At 44.1% G+C, this 18513-nt stretch overlaps 1 protein-coding gene across 4 annotated transcripts in view; it reads left to right on the plus strand.

The window, feature by feature from the left end:
* Ankrd29 (ankyrin repeat domain 29) overlaps nucleotides 1-18513 on the plus strand; it is a 65351-nt gene that overhangs the window by 19757 nt on the left and 27081 nt on the right. For 2 of the 4 annotated variants that reach the window (XM_023720407.1, XM_023720408.1), the window contains exons 2-6: nucleotides 4056-4119; nucleotides 4178-4333; nucleotides 7942-8040; nucleotides 12155-12253; nucleotides 15052-15150. In XM_023720407.1, coding sequence (XP_023576175.1) covers nucleotides 4229-4333; nucleotides 7942-8040; nucleotides 12155-12253; nucleotides 15052-15150 — 402 coding nt within the window. In that variant the 5' untranslated portion in view covers nucleotides 4056-4119; nucleotides 4178-4228. The remainder of the gene's footprint in view (nucleotides 1-4055; nucleotides 4120-4177; nucleotides 4334-7941; nucleotides 8041-12154; nucleotides 12254-15051; nucleotides 15151-18513) is intronic. The other 2 variants (XM_023720405.1, XM_004635808.3) reach the window with 1 other exon arrangement.

Here is an 18513-nt window from a genome sequence, read left to right on the forward strand (position 1 = left end):
TATATATATAGTACAGAGTCTCACTGCGCAGATCAGACTCATAGTGATCCTCCAATACTCAGCCTGCCAATTCTGGGATTACACATGTGCACTACCATGCCGTCTTGGTGGCCAGTTTAGCACACCTGGGGCAGGGCCGGCATGGCTGATGGTGCTGGGGATCAAACCCCCAGGCCTGTGCTTGCCTAAGCAGGCACTTAGCCCACTCAGCTATCTGTGCTTGGACCTTGGATTTTAGGGTGTCTTAGGGATGGATCTCTAAACTAGTACTCCTCTGGGTTATGGGACCAAGTCCTCTTTCCTAGGAACCCTATAAACACAGTTAGAGCCAAGGAGGGACCCATGGAGCTTTTTTGGGAGTTGTTCCCAGCCTGAAGTGTGACCACCTACAAACTTCACCCCTAAGCAGCAGTATAAAGAGCAAATACTTTATTTCTTTTTTTTTTTTGGGGGGGGGAGCATTACTAAGGATTGAACTCAGGACCTTGTACTTGCCAGGCAGGTGCTTAAGCCACTGAGCTATCTCCCTGGCCCAACAAACTCTTTCTAAACTACCCACCACACACTCAGAGTGCTAATGTGCTGTGGTTCTCCTGCAGGTCCTGGATTCGTGCCTGCTCGTGATGGTCACTTTTTTTTTTTTTTTTTTTTTTTCTGTTCCTGTCTGTGTGACTCACATTTAGCACCAGGATGTGCTCTGGCAAAGTTTTTGAGCCTTGTGTGTGTACTGATTATATGCATTTCATTTTTTGTTCTTTTATATTTATTTATATATTTTCTATTCACAGTTTGTAGAGATGCATTTTTGAAGATACATTTTAATATCAATCAATAAAATAAAGTGACCTTAATCTTTAGAGAATTAAAATCAATTACACCAGTAGGTTTTAAATAGAAAAGAGGGCTGGCCAAATAACTCAGCAGATTAAAGCTCCTGCAAGCAGGCGCAGGGCCAGGAGGACTTCCAGAGCTGCTTCAGAAAGTGGCAGCCATAATGGGAGAAGTGGACGGTATTCAGATAGAGTAGTAGCATTTTGAGATGGATTAATGTTAACGTGCTTTACTGTAATAATATTTTAAAATTTAAGCATACTTAAATATACTATACTATATCTTATATAATATTAAAATATATAGCATAAAAATATCTTTACATAGTATGGTATATTATATTTTTATCAAGCCATGAATTGTGTGTTGCTTAACATAATGCTTCTTCATTCTTTCTTTTCTGTGCTAACCTGACCTTTCTCAACTGACCATGGTATAGAATTAAAATCTAATCCCTGAAGAGTTGTTACATGATTCATGCTTTCTTTAAGACCGATGAGCCTAACAGTTTTTCTTTTTTATATAGCCAAAGTAAGTACTTTGTACTTCCCCGGGCTTACTATTGCATTTGACACCAACTTGACCCATAAGTTTAAAAATGTTTCACTCACCTCTCATGTGGAAGAATATATTCATAGTTTATATAGCCAGGTTGACTTTATTTTAGTTTTATTAATTTATTAATTAATTTATTTATTTTTATATTAGGGATCACACCTATGACCTTTGCATTAAGCTAAATTCCCACCCCTTGTTTATTTTTTATTTTCAGACAAATTCTGACTAAGTCACTAAATTGCCCCGGTTGGGCTCAAACGTGCAATCCTGCCTCAGCCTCCCAGAGTTCTGGATTCCCAGAATGCACCATGATACCCAGCCAGTCTGGCTTTAAGCTAATTGCCTATGTCTGTTTGGGGCACTTTAACAAACTTCTTTAGTCTGGGTAATTTATAAACAGTGGAAATCTGTTGCTCACAGTTGTGAAGGTGAGAAAACCCAAGATCAGGGTTCCAGCAGATTTGGTGTCTGGCGAAAGCTTGCTTTCTGCTCATGGAGAATGACATTTCTATGTCCCTCTCCATAAGGGGGCAGGAACTCCCTTCAGTGTCTTTCATAAGGGCATCAGTCTGATTCACAAGAGCAAAACTCTCATGATTGAATCACTTCTCCAAAGACCCCACCTCTTAATAACCACCCCGATGGGGATTAGATTTCAGTGTGAGCTTTTTGTTGTTGTTTCTTTTGTTTTTGAGACAGAGTCTTGCTGCAGAGTCCAGCCCGGCTTTGGATTTGCTGTGTAGCCCAAGCTGATCTCAAACTCATGACAATCCCCCTGCCTCAGCCTCCCAAGTGCTTGGATGACGGGTGTGCACCATCACACCCAGCTAATATGTTTTTGAGGAACACATTCAGACCCTAGCACCAAAGGTTCTCCTACCTGGTGATTAAGTAAAAATGTCTCCTATTCAGGAGGAAGTTCTCATACTTCTCTTATTCAAGCTTATCACTCGGTCCTGGAGAGTACAAAATTAGGAGTTAGTTCAACTGAGTAATGAACTTACTAGCTGCGTAAGTCTCACATCCAATGTCAAGTGAGTCATGTGGTGTAGACACTCTCTTGATTCTCCTGTACTCTGCATATGAAGTGAGTAAGACTCCCAGAGTGTTGTGGCCATTCACTGGAGTCAGTAAAAACCAAATAATGGCAACACTTACTGACCAAACACTTACTGAACTAATACCTAACATCACCATGCTAACTACCTTGCCTGAGACATCTTCTTTATTACTTTACTTAGGTGGGCACTTTGTAAATTTCCCCCCTTTTTATAGATAAAGAGGATGAGACTTCCAAGGGTCTCATAATGTACCCAAGACCATCCTTACAGTGACTACCCAACTCTAGCATGACAGATGGAAATGACAAACAAAGGCTCTGAACTCCCCTTAATGACCTTTTGCCTTTGAGCCATCTTCTCTGCAGAATCTACCATCCACCCTGGGGAGGCAAGTTGCTAAATAAGCAAAAATAGTGGCTAATATTGCAGTTTGAAGTCCTTGAAAGCTGTTATGGTTTGTGTCTAGTTGTCCTCCCAGAGCCTCATGCAGTCATGGGGCAGGGACTTCCAATTTGAGATTAACTCATGATCCACTGGGATTATGAGTTTTTAGTACTGCTGGTATTATGGGTGTGAGTACTTCCCCCAGCCTGGGGCAGAGAGCCTGAATGTAATATAAGAGAGACAGACAGACTTTTCTCTGTCATCATTGCTGCTGCTGCTCCTCCCTTGACTCCTCTTGCTCTTTTCCGCCACCATGAACTGATGCTTTCTGCCCTGTGCCGCTCTGCCTTGGAGCCAGCCAAGTACAGACTGAACCCTCCAGGAACTGTGAGCTGAATAAACCTTTCCTTTCTTCATTTTCAGTGTCGGGTATTTGGCCCAGCAATGAGAGAGGAGTAACTGAGACAAAAGTGATCATAAATTAAGCTATAAAAGTCTCTTTTAATTAGAAGAGTCCTTGTCACATGGTACATCTCAAGACCTTAAACTAGTCCTTCTTTCTTTCCTTCCTTCCCTTCCTCCCTCTCTTCTTTCTTCCTTCCTTTATTTCCCTCCCTTGATCCTTCGTTCCCTCCCTATGAGCTGTACCACCGAGTGACACCAACAGCCCCCAAGTCTTTGTATCTCACAACAAGAAGAATCCCTGGGGACTATCCCTTCCAATCCTTCAATTGAAAGATGAAATAAATGGGTGCCAGAAATTGCAAGCAACTTGCTGCAAGCTGCACTGCTCAGTGACAGCTGGGCCTGTCCTCAGCAGGCCTGGACTCTCAGTTCTGGAGTCTTAGTTTGTCACGGTGCTGTTTGCCTTTACCTGAATCATTCTGAAGTCCCAGATTTCTAAGTTTAAATTTATAAAATTAAAATACGTAAAAGTTTAAGACTTCTAAATATAGAAAACCAACTAGTACCACTTAGCCCAGTTTTTTTGCATTGGTTTCAGTATTTTGGCTTAGCAATCCTTTAATGTGAATTATAAGATGAGAACATTTTAGCTCTGCTTCCATAAAGTGCAATAACTGGTGCATTTGGACTGTGTTTCTGAAGATAATGGAAATGAATTTTTGAATTGAAAATTCCAACCTCAGTAATTTGCTGATTTGCTTTTTTCCATCTAGTCTGCATTACAGAATTATTCATGAGGCACTTTTATCGCTGCAGGAAGCTTGGCACCTGCCTGGACGTCTTCTAGATGGAGCTGACATCTCTGCTCTCTTCTCCAGGACTCTCTCTCTCTCTCTCTCTCTCTCTCTCTCTCTCTCTCTCTCTCTCTCTCTCTCTCTCTCTCTCTCTCTGGCGTGACGAGGGCCTAACCACACGTCTGTCTTTCTTCCATGCAGCATGGCACCACGCTCCTCATGGTCGCCTCCTACGCTGGCCACATAGACTGTGTGCGGGAGCTGGTTTTGCAGGGAGCCGACATCAACCTGCAGCGAGAGGTAAGTCAGGTTGTGCACGCAGAGAAACATGGCCAGGCTAAGACATGGGAAGTCCTTGCTGTGGACTAGCAAGGAGGACAAGAGCCATTGCTTTTGTCCTGAAAGCCCATTGCAGGGTTCATTCTGCCTAAAATAAACAGAATATCTGGGGTCCAGTACTTAATAAAAGAAAACAAGTGCATTTCACTCATAGTTTTGAAGGCTCCAAGCCTGCAATTGGGATGCCCCCTCTGTTGGTTGCATCAAAACATGGCAGAGAAACAGAAAGTGAAACCGAATGGCCACATGCAGAGGAGACTGAGCATAGGGGCTGACCGTGCCGGACAACAGCCCACTCTCCTGAGAACTGGTTCATTCCATGGGACCAGCATTGGTCCCTTCCAAGGCAGTGCTCACCAGCAACTCCCTCTCACTGGACCCCCCACCTCTGAGCAGTTCTGCCACCTCCATATCACCACACGGGGGCCCAAGCTTGCAGCATGTGAGCCTTTTCAGGGCACATTCAGACTGTATCAGCAACCAAGCCACTTACTACATTTCTTAAACACTCGTGCATTTTGCCACAGCTGTAAATCAGTTCTTTCTTCCCTTGGGATGTGGTGCTATGGAGCTGAGAGGATTTTCCTGGAGATCATTACATGTTTGTTTAGCCACCAGCCTATTCACAATGAAGCTCACTTGCTAGGACACTGCAATCATCCTCAGCACCTCATGTTTTCAGAGGACTTCTCTACCTGGCCATGTACTAAATAAGGCATCCCAAAAAGGCCACATGGGTAAACATCGGGCTGAAACGTGAGCTGTGCCCACACTTCATATTCAGAGTCTGATCTCAGCAGGAGACTGAGCATAGGGGCTGACCTTGCTGGTCATTTCATTTCGGTCATTTTCATTTTCCATTCTTGGTCCACTCCTGAGAACCATTAGAGAGGCCAGTGTGCTTTAGTGTGCTTCAGGGTTCAGGTCTGAGAAGGCTCCATGGACTTCTGGGCTAACCTACGAAGGGAAGCCAGCCCTTTTGGACACCTGCTCTGGTCATCTCAAGAGTGGATGTGCCCTCTCAGTCCCCAAAGGCACAGCCCTGAGATGGGTATCCTGGGCACACTTTAAATGAGACTGGGAACTTGATTTTTCATGTTCCGGCCTTATCCCAGGGTCTGTCTTGCAGCCAGTGTTTCAGAGAGGTCATTCATTAGCCAGTCTGTCACACAGCCAATATATGCCCCTAGCCTGCCCCACTGTTACCAGTTGAAGCTTCTTTCTGAGTTCTTGGTATCCGAAAAAAAGAATTGGGTAAGACGCGGAAAAGAAGTGTTCTCTGCAGTGAGAGCCAGCCCACGCAAAGGCTCACAGCAGCCAAGGACAGGAGAAAGGGGTCTTTTCTACCCTGAATTCCCAGGTTAGCTCTCCTTTACGCAAATCAGGCATTGGGAAAATCATCCTATCAAACACTCACTTGGCATGACGCCGTGCATGAGCTGTTTCATTAAAAACTGCTGTGACTTCCTACTACGTATAAGTAAAGGATCAGAAGTAGTGTCTTTTGCTTGGGTTGGCCCCACAGCCAAATGAAGGAGTGAAAAGATTGTCTTCAAATTGGTCCCATGAACAGCACCACATTCAAATGAAAGATTGAAAACATAGTTTCTCCTTGGTCCAAAATAGCGCTGTTAGGATTGGTTCTGCGTCCAGTGACCTGCGCACAATAATGAGGGTGTCACTCTATCAGGGCTGTCCCTTCTCCTGGGAGTGTTCCTCACCCTGCTGCCCCTTTTTACCACCACACCTCAGTGGAGCGAGTGAAGACACAGTAGGTCTAAGGGCTGTGTCAGGAGTTCCTCCTCTCAGTCTGGGTGATGGAGGTGTTGGCTGGGAACCAGGGAAGAGTGACACTTGCCTAGAAGAATCTGGGGTCTGAGTCCTTTCAGGCCTCTTTCAGAAAGGCTGATTTGTTTAAAGGAGCAGGATAAGACTGTAGTGAAATTAACCTTCTAGCAGATTCATTTGCACAATTTGTTGTAACACTAAATCATTTTTTTAGGTCATTTTCATTTAAGCAATTTCCTTCTGGAAGGAAAAGAATCTTTGAACATGTTTAGAATTATAGCTTAAAATTACCCTCACCTTTTTATTTTTCCTCTGCTTGCTAGTCCTCACGTATCATAGCTTTAAAGCAAAGACAGATTTGCTCTAATAAAAACAATATGGTGCGGATCTGCGTACTCAAAAACATTATCCCAAAGAGCAGCGCCAGCATACACAAAAACTGCCTTGGAACAACTGAAAAGATTGGGAAGAAAAAGAAGCATTTGATTTCTAGCTGGCATATGGTTTTTATTATTTTTTTAATGTGTTTAGTACAGAGCCTACAGGGTCTCACTACACAGCTTGGACTCGTAGTGATGCTCCTGTTTTCAGCCTCCCAAGCGCTGGGATTACAGGCTTGTGCCACCATGCCCAGTCTCAGTTGCCATCTCAGTGCACAGCAGGGGCAGGGCCAGTACAGCCCACAGGGTGGTGTATGGTTTTTATGGTTTGTATTTATCTGTTCAATTGCAATGGCTCAACTGATGTTGGAGATGAAAACTCTGCACTGGGAACGATGGCCCTTGAACACTCAACAGTGTGTGCTCTGTGGAGGTTTAAACAGTGGTGCTAAGTTTTCAGCAGTCTCTTGAATTTCTGGAGACCCTGCCCATCCAGGGCCATAAGAAACCCAAGGGAGACCAACCTCACGTGCCCGTTTTGGCAGCTGAACAGGAGCACTTTGCTGAGCTTTAATGCACACTCTTAAAGAAGAGGTCCAGTTGCTAAACCATTTTGAAGTATCAAAATATTTGTTTCCTGAAAACGTCCCTGTCCTTGCTTGCTTGACTTAGCTATCTAGGTACACCGAGCTTGCTAGTGAAGCAAACTTTTTAGTGGCTAAAAATCCTGAAAGACTGTCGCCATAAAAAACCAGCAACAGGGGTGTCTTAGGTTTGTTTTTGTTTTTGTTTTTGTTTTTTGGTGCTGACACAAAATACCTGACACCCAAAGTTAAAGGAGAAAAGGTTTATCTAGCTCACAGTTAATAGAGGTTTCACTCCACGGCTGGCTCCAGGACAGGGTGGCACGTGACAAAGAGGCATCATAGAGGAGAAAAACAATTTATTGCTGGCAAGACAGAAGTAGGAACAAGGGACCTTAACAGCGTCTTTGTGCCCCTTTCATTGTACCCAGACTACTCAGGGAAGGCAGCACTCACACCCTTCATCCTAGTGCCCTTGAGTCTGGCATTGCACCCACCTCACTCAGGTAAGGACCTTAGTCATTGGATTTAGGCCCCACCCAAGCACCCAGAGATAAACTCCTCAAAATCCTGAGGTTCACCCAGGAATAATTAAGGCCTCACCCTTGGAGGCACCACCGTTCTTCCTACTTCACCAAGAACAAGATTTTCCTTTCACCTTGTCACTTTGCTGCCCAAGGAACTGAATCAGTTCAGACGCAGCTCCTCCCTGGGCTAGAAGCTTAGGTAGAGACACTGTTTCTAGATTCTTTGCAAATGTATAAATCACGTGCCCTTGAGCTGAATGTCTTAGAGCCAGCCTCTCTGTCTCCTGCAGTCAGGTACCACCGCCCTGTTCTTTGCTGCCCAGCAAGGCCATAATGACGTTGTGAGATTTCTCTTTGGATTTGGAGCATCCACTGAATGTAGGACCAAGGTAAGAGAACCTGCTTGACTTTATACCCTGTTGGGAACGTTTTAGCAGCCACGGCCACCCATTGTTCTCCGTTGTGCCTTGTGGTACAAAGTTATGTCTCCCCTTTTACAAGATTCTCAAACCCAAGGAAGTACATCTCACGGGGCTTCCTGGGATGCTTCAGGAGAGCCCTCGGGATTCCATTCCAAACACTACATTTTGTTTTGAACACAAAACTAGAGAATATCATGGGCAATTTCTTAGACTCTGTCTTGCACTGGTTGCTTTCTGCAACAGGACACTAAGTTTTACAAGTAAGAAGGGCAGAGTGGCGGGTGACTCTCTGACTTCCGCTATTCTCAGGTGCTTTATTCTACTTGAAGACAAATCCCAATACATTCATAAGAATTGTTAGAAGTGTCGATCTGATCCTGGGAATGCAAGAGTTTCTAGAGATGGTGGTTTGGCAGATAGCTTGTTTTCACGAGATACCCTCAGTGAAAGATACAATACATAATTACAGTTTGTATAGTTGGACAGGTATTGTGATTCTTTCTTTAAGGAAGTTATTGATTTTCTTTCGTGTTCTTTTTGTGGTGCTGAGGGCTGCACTCAGGGCCTCATGCATGCCAGGCAAGCACTCCAGCGCTGAGCAACATCCGCAGCTCTTTTTCTTTTTCTTTTTTTTTTTTTTTTCCTGGCCAAATTGCTTCAGCCTCCTGAGTAACTAGAATTACAGCCTTGGACCACCATTCCCATTTTTCACTTTTGACATATAGAGAAGAATACCGAGACTGCATAGAGATTGACTTTGTGTTCATAATGATTTTACATGATACTTGTTTGTTTTTTGTGGTGACAGGGATAAAACTCTGGACCTTGTGCTTGCCAGGCAAGCGCTTATGCAGCTGAGCTATCTCCCTGGCCTTACACAATGTTTGGAGTAGGAGAAGGTTAAATGCCCCAAGAGTTTCATAATCATTAGGTCATTTTTTAATTTTTAGGTCATTTCCTAAAAGTTTTTCAAGTTGGAAACTTCTAAGTTTTCTTATCCACTGTCTGTGATACTTAGATATCAAGGGACTTTCCGGTAAGCTTTTTTTTCTGTTCAAATATTATTAAGTAAATCTGAGTTTTATACAGGTTTTCTATCTTTTTTTTCTAAACCTTGCTGTTGGATAGTGTACAGTATCCAAATATAGACTAACATACAGTAATACAAAATATATTTTATTTTAAAATATTATTTCATAAAACTGATGCATGTAAAAATAGAAAATTTCACAAACCTTAATCTTAACTCTCTGAAGTATCAACCCAATCTATGTTACCATACAGCTGCTTTTGATTTCTGACTTAACAAGTTCATAGTGGCTTAGAGCCTTTGAGTCAGAGTCAGTTTTTCCATGCTGGAAACCCGCAGAATATAGGGCCTGGGATGAGCAAGGCCACACGTTCCCCTTAGGTCTGCGGCAGGGACTGAGGAGCTTTCCATGGGCAAGAAGAGAGTATTGAGAGGCCATGGGTTTTAAGATTATCCCTCATCAAAATGCATTTTGTTTCACGGTTCCTCTCTTTATGATTAAGTCTATAAAACTTATAATCTGAAAGCCTTCTATCTTAATTATGTTTAGATTCTCTTGCCTCTTTAGGTGAAGAGCTAGCAAAATTGATAGGACAAAGCTCAGAACCAGTGGTACTGGTGCTGCTCCTAAACAGCTGCTTGCTGCCCCCACCAGCCTCAGCCTTCCGCCCATCTCCTCTGCTTAGCCTGCTCTTCAAGGCCCAGCTCAACACCTTGCCCCGCTGCTGGCCCGTTCCTTGCCGAGGCTTTCTCCAGCTCTTTGTCACCCAGGATGTGGCCTGGCTATTGTTAAATCTCATGAGGGTAGGACTTTATCGAGGGTTCAAAAAAAACCTGTATCAATAAAAGAATTAGAGATGAAAGTTCAAAAGGAAAAACAAAATCCCTTTTTTTGAAATGGAGAAAGAAAATCACTGTACTGGAAAAAAGAGAGAAGTAAGGCAATAGATAGCTACCTTGGAGTAAGGCGGGGCATCTGGAGCCTGAACTGAGTGGGTAGGGGTGGTGGGGGTCTTTGTTCTTAGCCCCTTTTATTATATAGTGAGCAAGGGACTATCCTTGGGAGTTGTTGTAACTTGGTTGGCTATTTTGAGATCTTAAGCCCCTGGTTTGGCCATGCCACTTCTACCATCTACATATAGATTTTTGGTCCCTTGTCCTGTCCAGGGGCTCCTCTTATGAGATTTACCACAGGGCCAGTGAGATAGCACTCCGGGCTAAGTGCCTGCTTAGGCCATTGAGTAAGGGCATGGTGGCGCACACCTGCAATCCCAGCACTGGGGAGGCTGAAAACAGGATCATCACAAGTCTGAGCTGCATAGTGAGACCCTATATAAAAAAAGAGAGAGAGAGATTTACCACAGAGCCCTACATTTAAGGACAAATTAGCAAAAGGAGATACGTGTACATTTTAGTGTATTAATCTCATGAGAAAATAACAAAATATGTATGTACTTATATACAGGTATGTGAGTGTGTAGGTGTTAGGATATATTTTGTATATTGATTAATAATATTGATTAATAATGCAGCCCCCCTTTCTCTCCTGTGTTTCATTTTATGCTTAATCAGAGGTGCAAGGAGGGGTAAAGGAGCCTTGGCAAGGGAGAGCCAGGCCTTCTCAGTGCGCCTTTGCTTTTCCTGGCTACTGTCACTAGCATGGGTTTAACTCTTTGTTTGCCAGAGCCCTCCCCGAGGCGCTCTCACTTTGCCTGCCTGTCCCCTACCTTTCCCTACACTATGTACACAAGGGCTTATACAGTAGAGTTTTCACTAGTGAGGCCCCCCTGCACCTGCGTACTACAGTACCCACATGACTGGTCAAAAGGCAGAATTCTTGAGCTCGTTCCATAGCTCCTGAATCAGACCAAAGGTAGAGCTCACTTTGAACAAAAACATTATTTCCGATTTTAGAAACCACACTGTCACATTTATGATGTTATTTTCAGCCAGATTTATCTTGAATTATTTATAATTAAACATCTGAAGAACCAAACAGCTCAACCATCTTACATGGGGAAGATAATGCCCTGTAGTCCCTGAGAAAGACCATTAACCCATGTATGTCAAAGAAGTCAAGGAACAACAATTCTAAGAAAAAATTTAGCACAAATTTGTATCCAAAAGTTGAGCACTAGGTCTAAGAGAATCAATGGTTTTCATTGACCACAACATCAGTGAGCTGATAGTGTGATGTGGTTGGCTTAGGAGATTATTCTTAGGCTGCAGAATAAAAGTAGAGTGGATGGGAGTGAGAGAGAGTCCACACCGCATCGCAGCACAGCACTTTACAATGCACTACTTAATTTTAGGGCCCAAACTTGAAGAGAAACCTGGGCAAATTGACACATGCTCAGAGATCAAGAGGTTGGGCGGGCAGAGGCGCATGGATGTGCTGTCACTGCCTGCTATCTCCTACGGAAGCAGTGGCTCTAGTGTTACCCGTAGAAGCAACTTAAACTCAGCAATTTATAACTCGTTGGCTCTCAGGGGAAGGAGCCAGTGTTTGGCCAGAGGGTGTCTGGCCAGAAGCCATGGGGGAAGCCAAGCAGCAACTGATAGGACTTGGTACAGACTTTCTGTTTTATGTGTCCCTTGAGAGGCGAATGGATGATTTACATTTGTTATGAGAAATTTCTGAATTAATCACAATAACTGGGTGAAATAACTGCAATGTATCTACAGTGAGTCACCCAAGTATAAAATGTAATCATGGTCTTAAAAATGAACCCTGCTCTGGAAGCCAGGAATGGTGGCACACATCTATAATCCCAGCACTTGGGAGGCTAAGGCGGGAGGACTGATACACGTTCAAGACCACCCTGCCATCCTAGTGAGTTCAAGGCCAACCTGAACTACGTAGTAAGACCTTATCTCAAAATGAAAAGAAAAACACATGCTATAATTATAAAGTAAAATGGATAAAAGGAAGAAAGTAGTTTGTTGTTACCTATGGAAGAGTTCTCTTCCAAACTCTCTCTGTGAAGAGCATCTGCTTGGAAAACATGTGCCTGCGCTGCCTCCAACACATCTATACTTTCATGTCCACAGGATGGGGGCACTGCCCTGCTGGCTGCCAGTCAGTACGGGCACAGGCAGGTGGTGGAGACCTTGCTGAAGCATGGAGCCAACATCCATGACCAACTTTACGTGAGTGTGTTCTACGGGGACATTACACTCAGGGGCTGGAAATGCCAACTGGAAAAGTATGCTAATGAACAGTGGGGCTGTAATCTCAGACACCCAGGAGACAAGACCTAGTGCACATGACAGGCTTTCTCCATAAAGAAACCACGGAGCATTTGCCCGTTCTTGTTGGCCCTTTCTGTTGTGCACCTGAGACAGCTCAAGGAGCGATACAATTAAGGTCTTCAAAAATCTTATGGTAAATATTTATGCATGCCTTGACAGGCCACACAGCCCAGGGTATGGGCTTGCTTACAACAAGTGTACTGTCCTGTTGCAAAATTACTTGTGAGGAAGAGCACAAAGAGGAAAAATCAGTGTATTTGAAAGATGTGAGGTAGACCAGAAGACTGAAATGCATGCACACTATCATGTAGATTTTTGAGAGGCTTCCAATGCTAATATGGGTCTATTTGCAGCTAATTGGCAATTAGCATGTCACCCAGGGGCTCTTTTGTCACTGTAATTCCATGGGATTTATGGCAAATAGTATTCCAGTTTATAGGAAAAAAAAACTTAAATGGAGAGAAAAACTAACTTGACAAAGTTTCATGGAAAGAAGGGGAAGAATTTCTACTTCTAATTATCTAGGAACACGTGTTAGGCTATCCTATAACTAGACATTTAGCCCTATGCCTAGGGCACTGTGCTTTCATAGCCAGTAATGAGCTGTGTAGGAGTGAGCTTTCCATTTAAGCGCCCTTTCCAGAGTTTCCCTAGTTAGCTCTGACAAATCACAGGCTCTTTGAAGTGCATAGCAACTCACCTTAGCCCCTGAACTGCAGAATCCATAGCCTGTTTGAGTCTGCAGCAATACTTGGTAATGATCTCAAGGAGTGAGTCTCAACTCTGACTACCTTTTAGTAGTACCTTGGAAACTTCAAAGAAATGGAGATTTCCAGGCAACCAAGCTGAAATCTCTACAGTCACAACTTGAGCAACAGGTGATTCTGAGACGTGGCCAAGCCTAAGAAATGTAAGTCAAGCTTTGGCTATTTCTTAGGTAAAGTATACGTGAGGGTATACACTAGTGTATATTTGTGTAGCTTGAATAGGAAAGTCAAAGTCTTTGGAAAAGCAAGGTTAGTTATGATTTTTATGCCGTGGCTGTGAATAAATAGCAATCCACATAAAGTGTGGGTGTGAAATCCTTGCTCATAATATTGTCTGACTCTTGGGCTGACAGCTAATCTTAGAAATATAAAATTTGGAGGAAGCCCCTCCCTATCATAAATTCCTCTCCTTTATAAGGTGATTCAAGAAATTCCATGTGCTATAACTTCTATTTTACTTTAAGACACTTACCCTTACCCAAGTAGGTAAAATATTTCTGTTAAAATCAGTTGTGGGGGGCTGGTGAGATGGCTCAGTGGTCTAAAGCACCTACTTAGAACAAGCTCAGAAAAGCACAGGGACCACGGTTCAATCCCCCAGCACCACATGCCAGCCAGCCCCGCCCCCTGGTGGGCTGAGCTGGCCACACACACACACACACAAAATAAATAAATAAATAAATTAAAAAAAAAAGAAATTAAATAAAGAAAATTAATTTATAAAAAAAAAAAATCAGTTGTGGGCCAGGAAGATAGCTCAGCGGCATAAGCACCTGCCTGGCAAGTGCAAGATCCTGAGTTCAAGCCACAGTACCCCCCCCAAAAAAAATGAAATATGGAGGAAAGGTGAGGGCAGGGGTCAAAGATTCCCAAACACTTTTAGGAATTGAAATGTACAATGCAATAAAAAAAATGCAAAGGTAGTCTATTTCTGGAAAATTCCTCTGAGTTAGCAGCTGCCAAGGGCATGCTAAACTTTAGGGTAACATACTGAGGAGTAAGTGGAAGTCTTACCCTCGTATCAAGCATCTGCCTAAGAGTCCCCACAGGCTGATTAAGATTTGTTTCTCGCTTCCTTGGCGGCAGCCTGGCAGTACATCCGGCGCCCGCTGCCTCCACCTGCGGGCCTGCTTGGATGTGCAGGGAAAGGTGTTTCACTTGTGGCTGCTGTTCCCCAGGGGGGGTCCAGTAGTTAGTGGATGTTCTCCCCTGGATGGTGTGGGGCTTTCCTACCAGAGTCTAGAAACAGCGGTGCTTGCTTCTGACAAAGTGAGCATCTGGGAGAATGAATGCCCTCAGCTGAAATCACCAAATGACATTTTTGCAAGGAAAAAATGCTCAGAAGACGTAGACCCCATTAAAAAAGAAAACTCAAGACAACTAGAGCCCTTCTTTGGCTTCATGTAGGATTGCCCTGTGCTGTTTACAGGTGTGGCTGGTGGCTGAAGAGAGAGATGTCCTGGAGACTCTTCCTAGGGCAGTTTTTCTAATTATATCATGCCACTTTTTTTCTATTTGTAGTTGTGCGTGTGTGCGCGCACACGTGCAGTCTTTTGGATTGAACTCAGATGGTACATGTTAGGCACGTGCTCTACCTCTGAGCTATCCCCTAGCCCATCGTACCTTTTGCTGTTTGACAGCACTGCACACTGGGAGATGTGGATACAAGAGCATGAAAAACAAGGGGGAGAAGATTGAAGTGAAAGGACACTGTCACTCCTACCTCATAAAAACACAAAATAGGTTTGAAGAATTTTGTTTTAATGTCTAAACTTAACTCTCCATTGACAGAAGGATAAAGACCTAAGAGGGGGTGGAAATGGAAAATCATATTAGAATCTACGTTTTTAATTTCTTTTAAAACAAATATACGTAAAAAAATAAAATAAATATACATGATTTTTGAACATTTAATTTGTTCCCTCCCAGGATGGAGCCACTGCCCTTTTTCTAGCTGCCCAAGGAGGTTACTTGGATGTCATCCGGTTATTGTTGTCGTCAGGAGCAAAAGTCAACCAGCCAAGGCAGGTAATGTACACTGGCGAACCCTGCCCAAGAAGGGAAGCATGCGGCTGGGCGGGCTGGGGGCCTCTAGCTGCCACATACCTAAGATAACTGGCAGCTCCAGCATCCTCGAACCCTTTTGCCTCCGCCAGGAAAAGTTAATCTTTGAAAGGTTTGACTTGTTCTGTGCTTTGGAGTCACCAGAGAGGCCACGAATGCAAGCTGGCATCACGCTGTTCAGTCTTGAGTGTTTGGTGTCTGAGGTCAAGTGCACATTCTGCCACCTCCTGTTCAAATAAATTATGGCTGCACTGAAGTAATGAGTCTGGCAAGCCCGGGACAGAGGTAAACAGAAGCAAGTCCCTGGCCAGGCCGCGGCTGATCTGCCGCCTTATCTCCTCTGCCACCAAACCACACAGGAGCCCGCGCCCTTGGCATCATGAGTGTGTTCTGCACCTTGAGCTCAATGTGAGAGCCCTGACTTCAACCCACAGTACAGCTCAGGGGGACAGAGGGAGAGAGGGCCATTGCACGGTAGGCTTGCGCTCAGGGGTCGGGAGTTCTAGATCCAGCTTTATCAGTAACCTGCTGTATGGTTTTGAACAGGAAGTCAGTCTCGCTTGGACTTTATCTGAGAATGAAGAGGCTGGGCAGGATGAGCCTGACACTTTCTTCAAGCTCTCACCGTTTTGGAAATTGTTTTATTCAATGTTCAATCAGTATTTTCTGAGCATTTCTCATGTGTCACGCACTGCTGTGACTATAAGACCGTGTTACTAGGGGCCAAGGAGAGAGCTCAGTAGGATAAGCACCTGCCTGAGCACTTATTACAAGCACAGGTCCTGAGTTCAATCTCCAATACTGAAAAAAAAAAAAAAGACTATGTTCCTAAGATTTGAGAGGTCTTTTTAGTTTTATATGGCCTCAAAACTCTTGGAATAGGGCTGGTGAAATGGCTCAGTGGTCTAAAGCACTTACTTAGAACAAGCTTAGTCAAAGCACAGGGACCGCGGTTCAATCCCCCAGGACCACATGCCAGCCAGCCCCGCCCCCAGGCGGGCTGAGCTGGCCACACACACACACACACACACACACACACAAATAAAATAAATAAATCAAAAAAAAAAAAAAACTCTTGGAATAGGAAGAAGTGTAGGAAAAGTTGCACCATCAGACCTGCGAAAGCTGACATTTAAGGATAGGAGTTTAGTATGCTCTTGTCAGTCCTTATTTTGAAATTATTAATTATGAATTAGAGACTTCATTTTATAAAAAATTAACTAAAGGAATTGGCTGCTTACAAATTTTATTTTGAGGCCATATCAAATGTAATACTATAAACTTAGATATGAGATATAATCGAGATGACTGGCACTTTGACCAATCTATTTGTAAAACATTGTATTTTCATATGCTTAAGGTATTATTTGCGCGCGCGCACACACACACACACACACACACACACACACACACACTTCAGGCACAGTGGGGCATGCCTACAATTCCGGCTGCTCGGGAGGCTGAGGAGGGCCTTGCAAGTTTTGAGTCCAGCCTGGGTGACTTAGCAAGACTGTGTCTCAGCATGAAAGTTCAGGGACAAAGCTCAGTGGTGGTGCAGCTTCTTAGTATGAGTGAGGCTGTGGGCCAAATCCCGAGAATAAAACTGCGTGGCAGTGGTCAGCATGGCACATTACAACTGTGCGCATTCGTTAGGGTGAGGACCAGTGGTTAAGATGACCCGGTTAGGGACCGAGGGCCGACAGTGGCTTTCTTTCTCCCTCAGCCTGGGGATAGAGCCGAGGGCCTTTGCACTGAGCCGTAGCTCATGCCTCAACCTTTTTCTTTTTTAGACCAGTTCTCACTAAATGGCCACACTGGGCTGTCACCTGTGATCGTCCTGCTCCCTTCTCCTAGAGTGCCAGGCTTTCGGGCATGCACCACCACGCCTGTTTAATGTGGTTTTTGAATCTTAAGCATCCAGCTCTAAAAAGAATGCTATTCAGGGAAAACGTTCTTTTATAAAATAAGGTTGCAGGCTGGAAGTGAGGAATGGGATCTGTCCTTTGCACAGGTGGCATTCATACAACGGTGCACTCAAGTCATAAACCATGTACTGCCTGCCTTGAGTTTATAATGAGAAGCTGCTACCTGCCCTGGTCACTCCACTTCAAGTCCTGCCTTCTCTAAAAGTATAACCTCTCTTCATTCTGCACAGAGAAAACAAATACTATAAATATATAAAAATACAAATAATGACAAAAATATTATCATTTTGTCTGATTTGGTTCTAAGTTATAAGGAGATTTAAAAAAAAAAAAGGGGCCAGGGAGATGGCTCAGTAGAATAGGCACTTCCCTGGCAAGTGCAAGGGCCTGAGTTCAATCCCCGGAATCACAAAAAAACAAAAAAACAAAAAACCACACCCCCTACCCTGCCCACTGAGTGAGAATTTCTGCCATGTTTTGAGGACCTCCAGATCCAGTCCTAGCCCAGGCCCCAGTGGCTGTGTGGGAGATCGTCTGGCTACCCTGTGCCGGCAGGATCTGCCGGTCCCAGCCCAGGTACAGCATGGGTGAGACCCTCTTCCACCCCCTTGGGACCCCACCACCACTCCGCAGCACCCCACCCCCACCCTGCCCACACAGTGAGAATTTCTGCCACATTCTGGGGACCCTCAGATCCAGTCCTAGTCCAGGCCTGGTGAGTGTGTGGGAGAGCTGCCTCTCCCCGCTACTCCACCTTGTCCCTCCAGACTCAACTCAGGCCTGGCATACAGGCCTGAGGTGAAACCCTACAGCTGCAATCCCTGCAGAAAGAGTAAGAGACAGAACCACCCAGCTAATCCAGGAGCAGAACATCTTGCCAAAGGGGCACATCAGGATCACTCCCAAGGGCAGCAGCAGGAAGGAGCTGAGCACAGCAGCCAGACCCAAGCCAGGCACAGCAGGATAAATCCAAACTTTGTAGATCTACACCTGAATTTCAGTAGGTACTAAGGTTATAACTGCACCAAAGCTCTATAACAAAGGTCAGAAGACAGTGCTACACAAAATGACAACAATGAGCAAAATGCAATCTCAGACCCCAAGCCCACCCCTAACAAGTGCAGAGGACACTCACACAGAACAAATTGGGAGTCAACAGTTGAAATCAATGAATCAACAACTTCTTTTTTTTTCCAAAATTTTATTGATAAACAGCAATGAGAGAGTTTCAAATCAAATCTGAAGTACAGTTTCAACAAATAACACACTGCATATATTCTTCTTAGTGGTTAATTGCTGTATAAGATGCGGACTTGAGATCCTATTTACAAACACCATTAGAACAAATCATTCTATTCATTAAGAGAATGCAACTATATATCTCTCCTAACCACTTTGAATA

Source organism: Octodon degus, unplaced genomic scaffold, assembly GCF_000260255.1.
Source record: "Octodon degus isolate 3935 unplaced genomic scaffold, OctDeg1.0 scaffold00075, whole genome shotgun sequence".
Taxonomy (NCBI): domain Eukaryota; kingdom Metazoa; phylum Chordata; class Mammalia; order Rodentia; family Octodontidae; genus Octodon; species Octodon degus.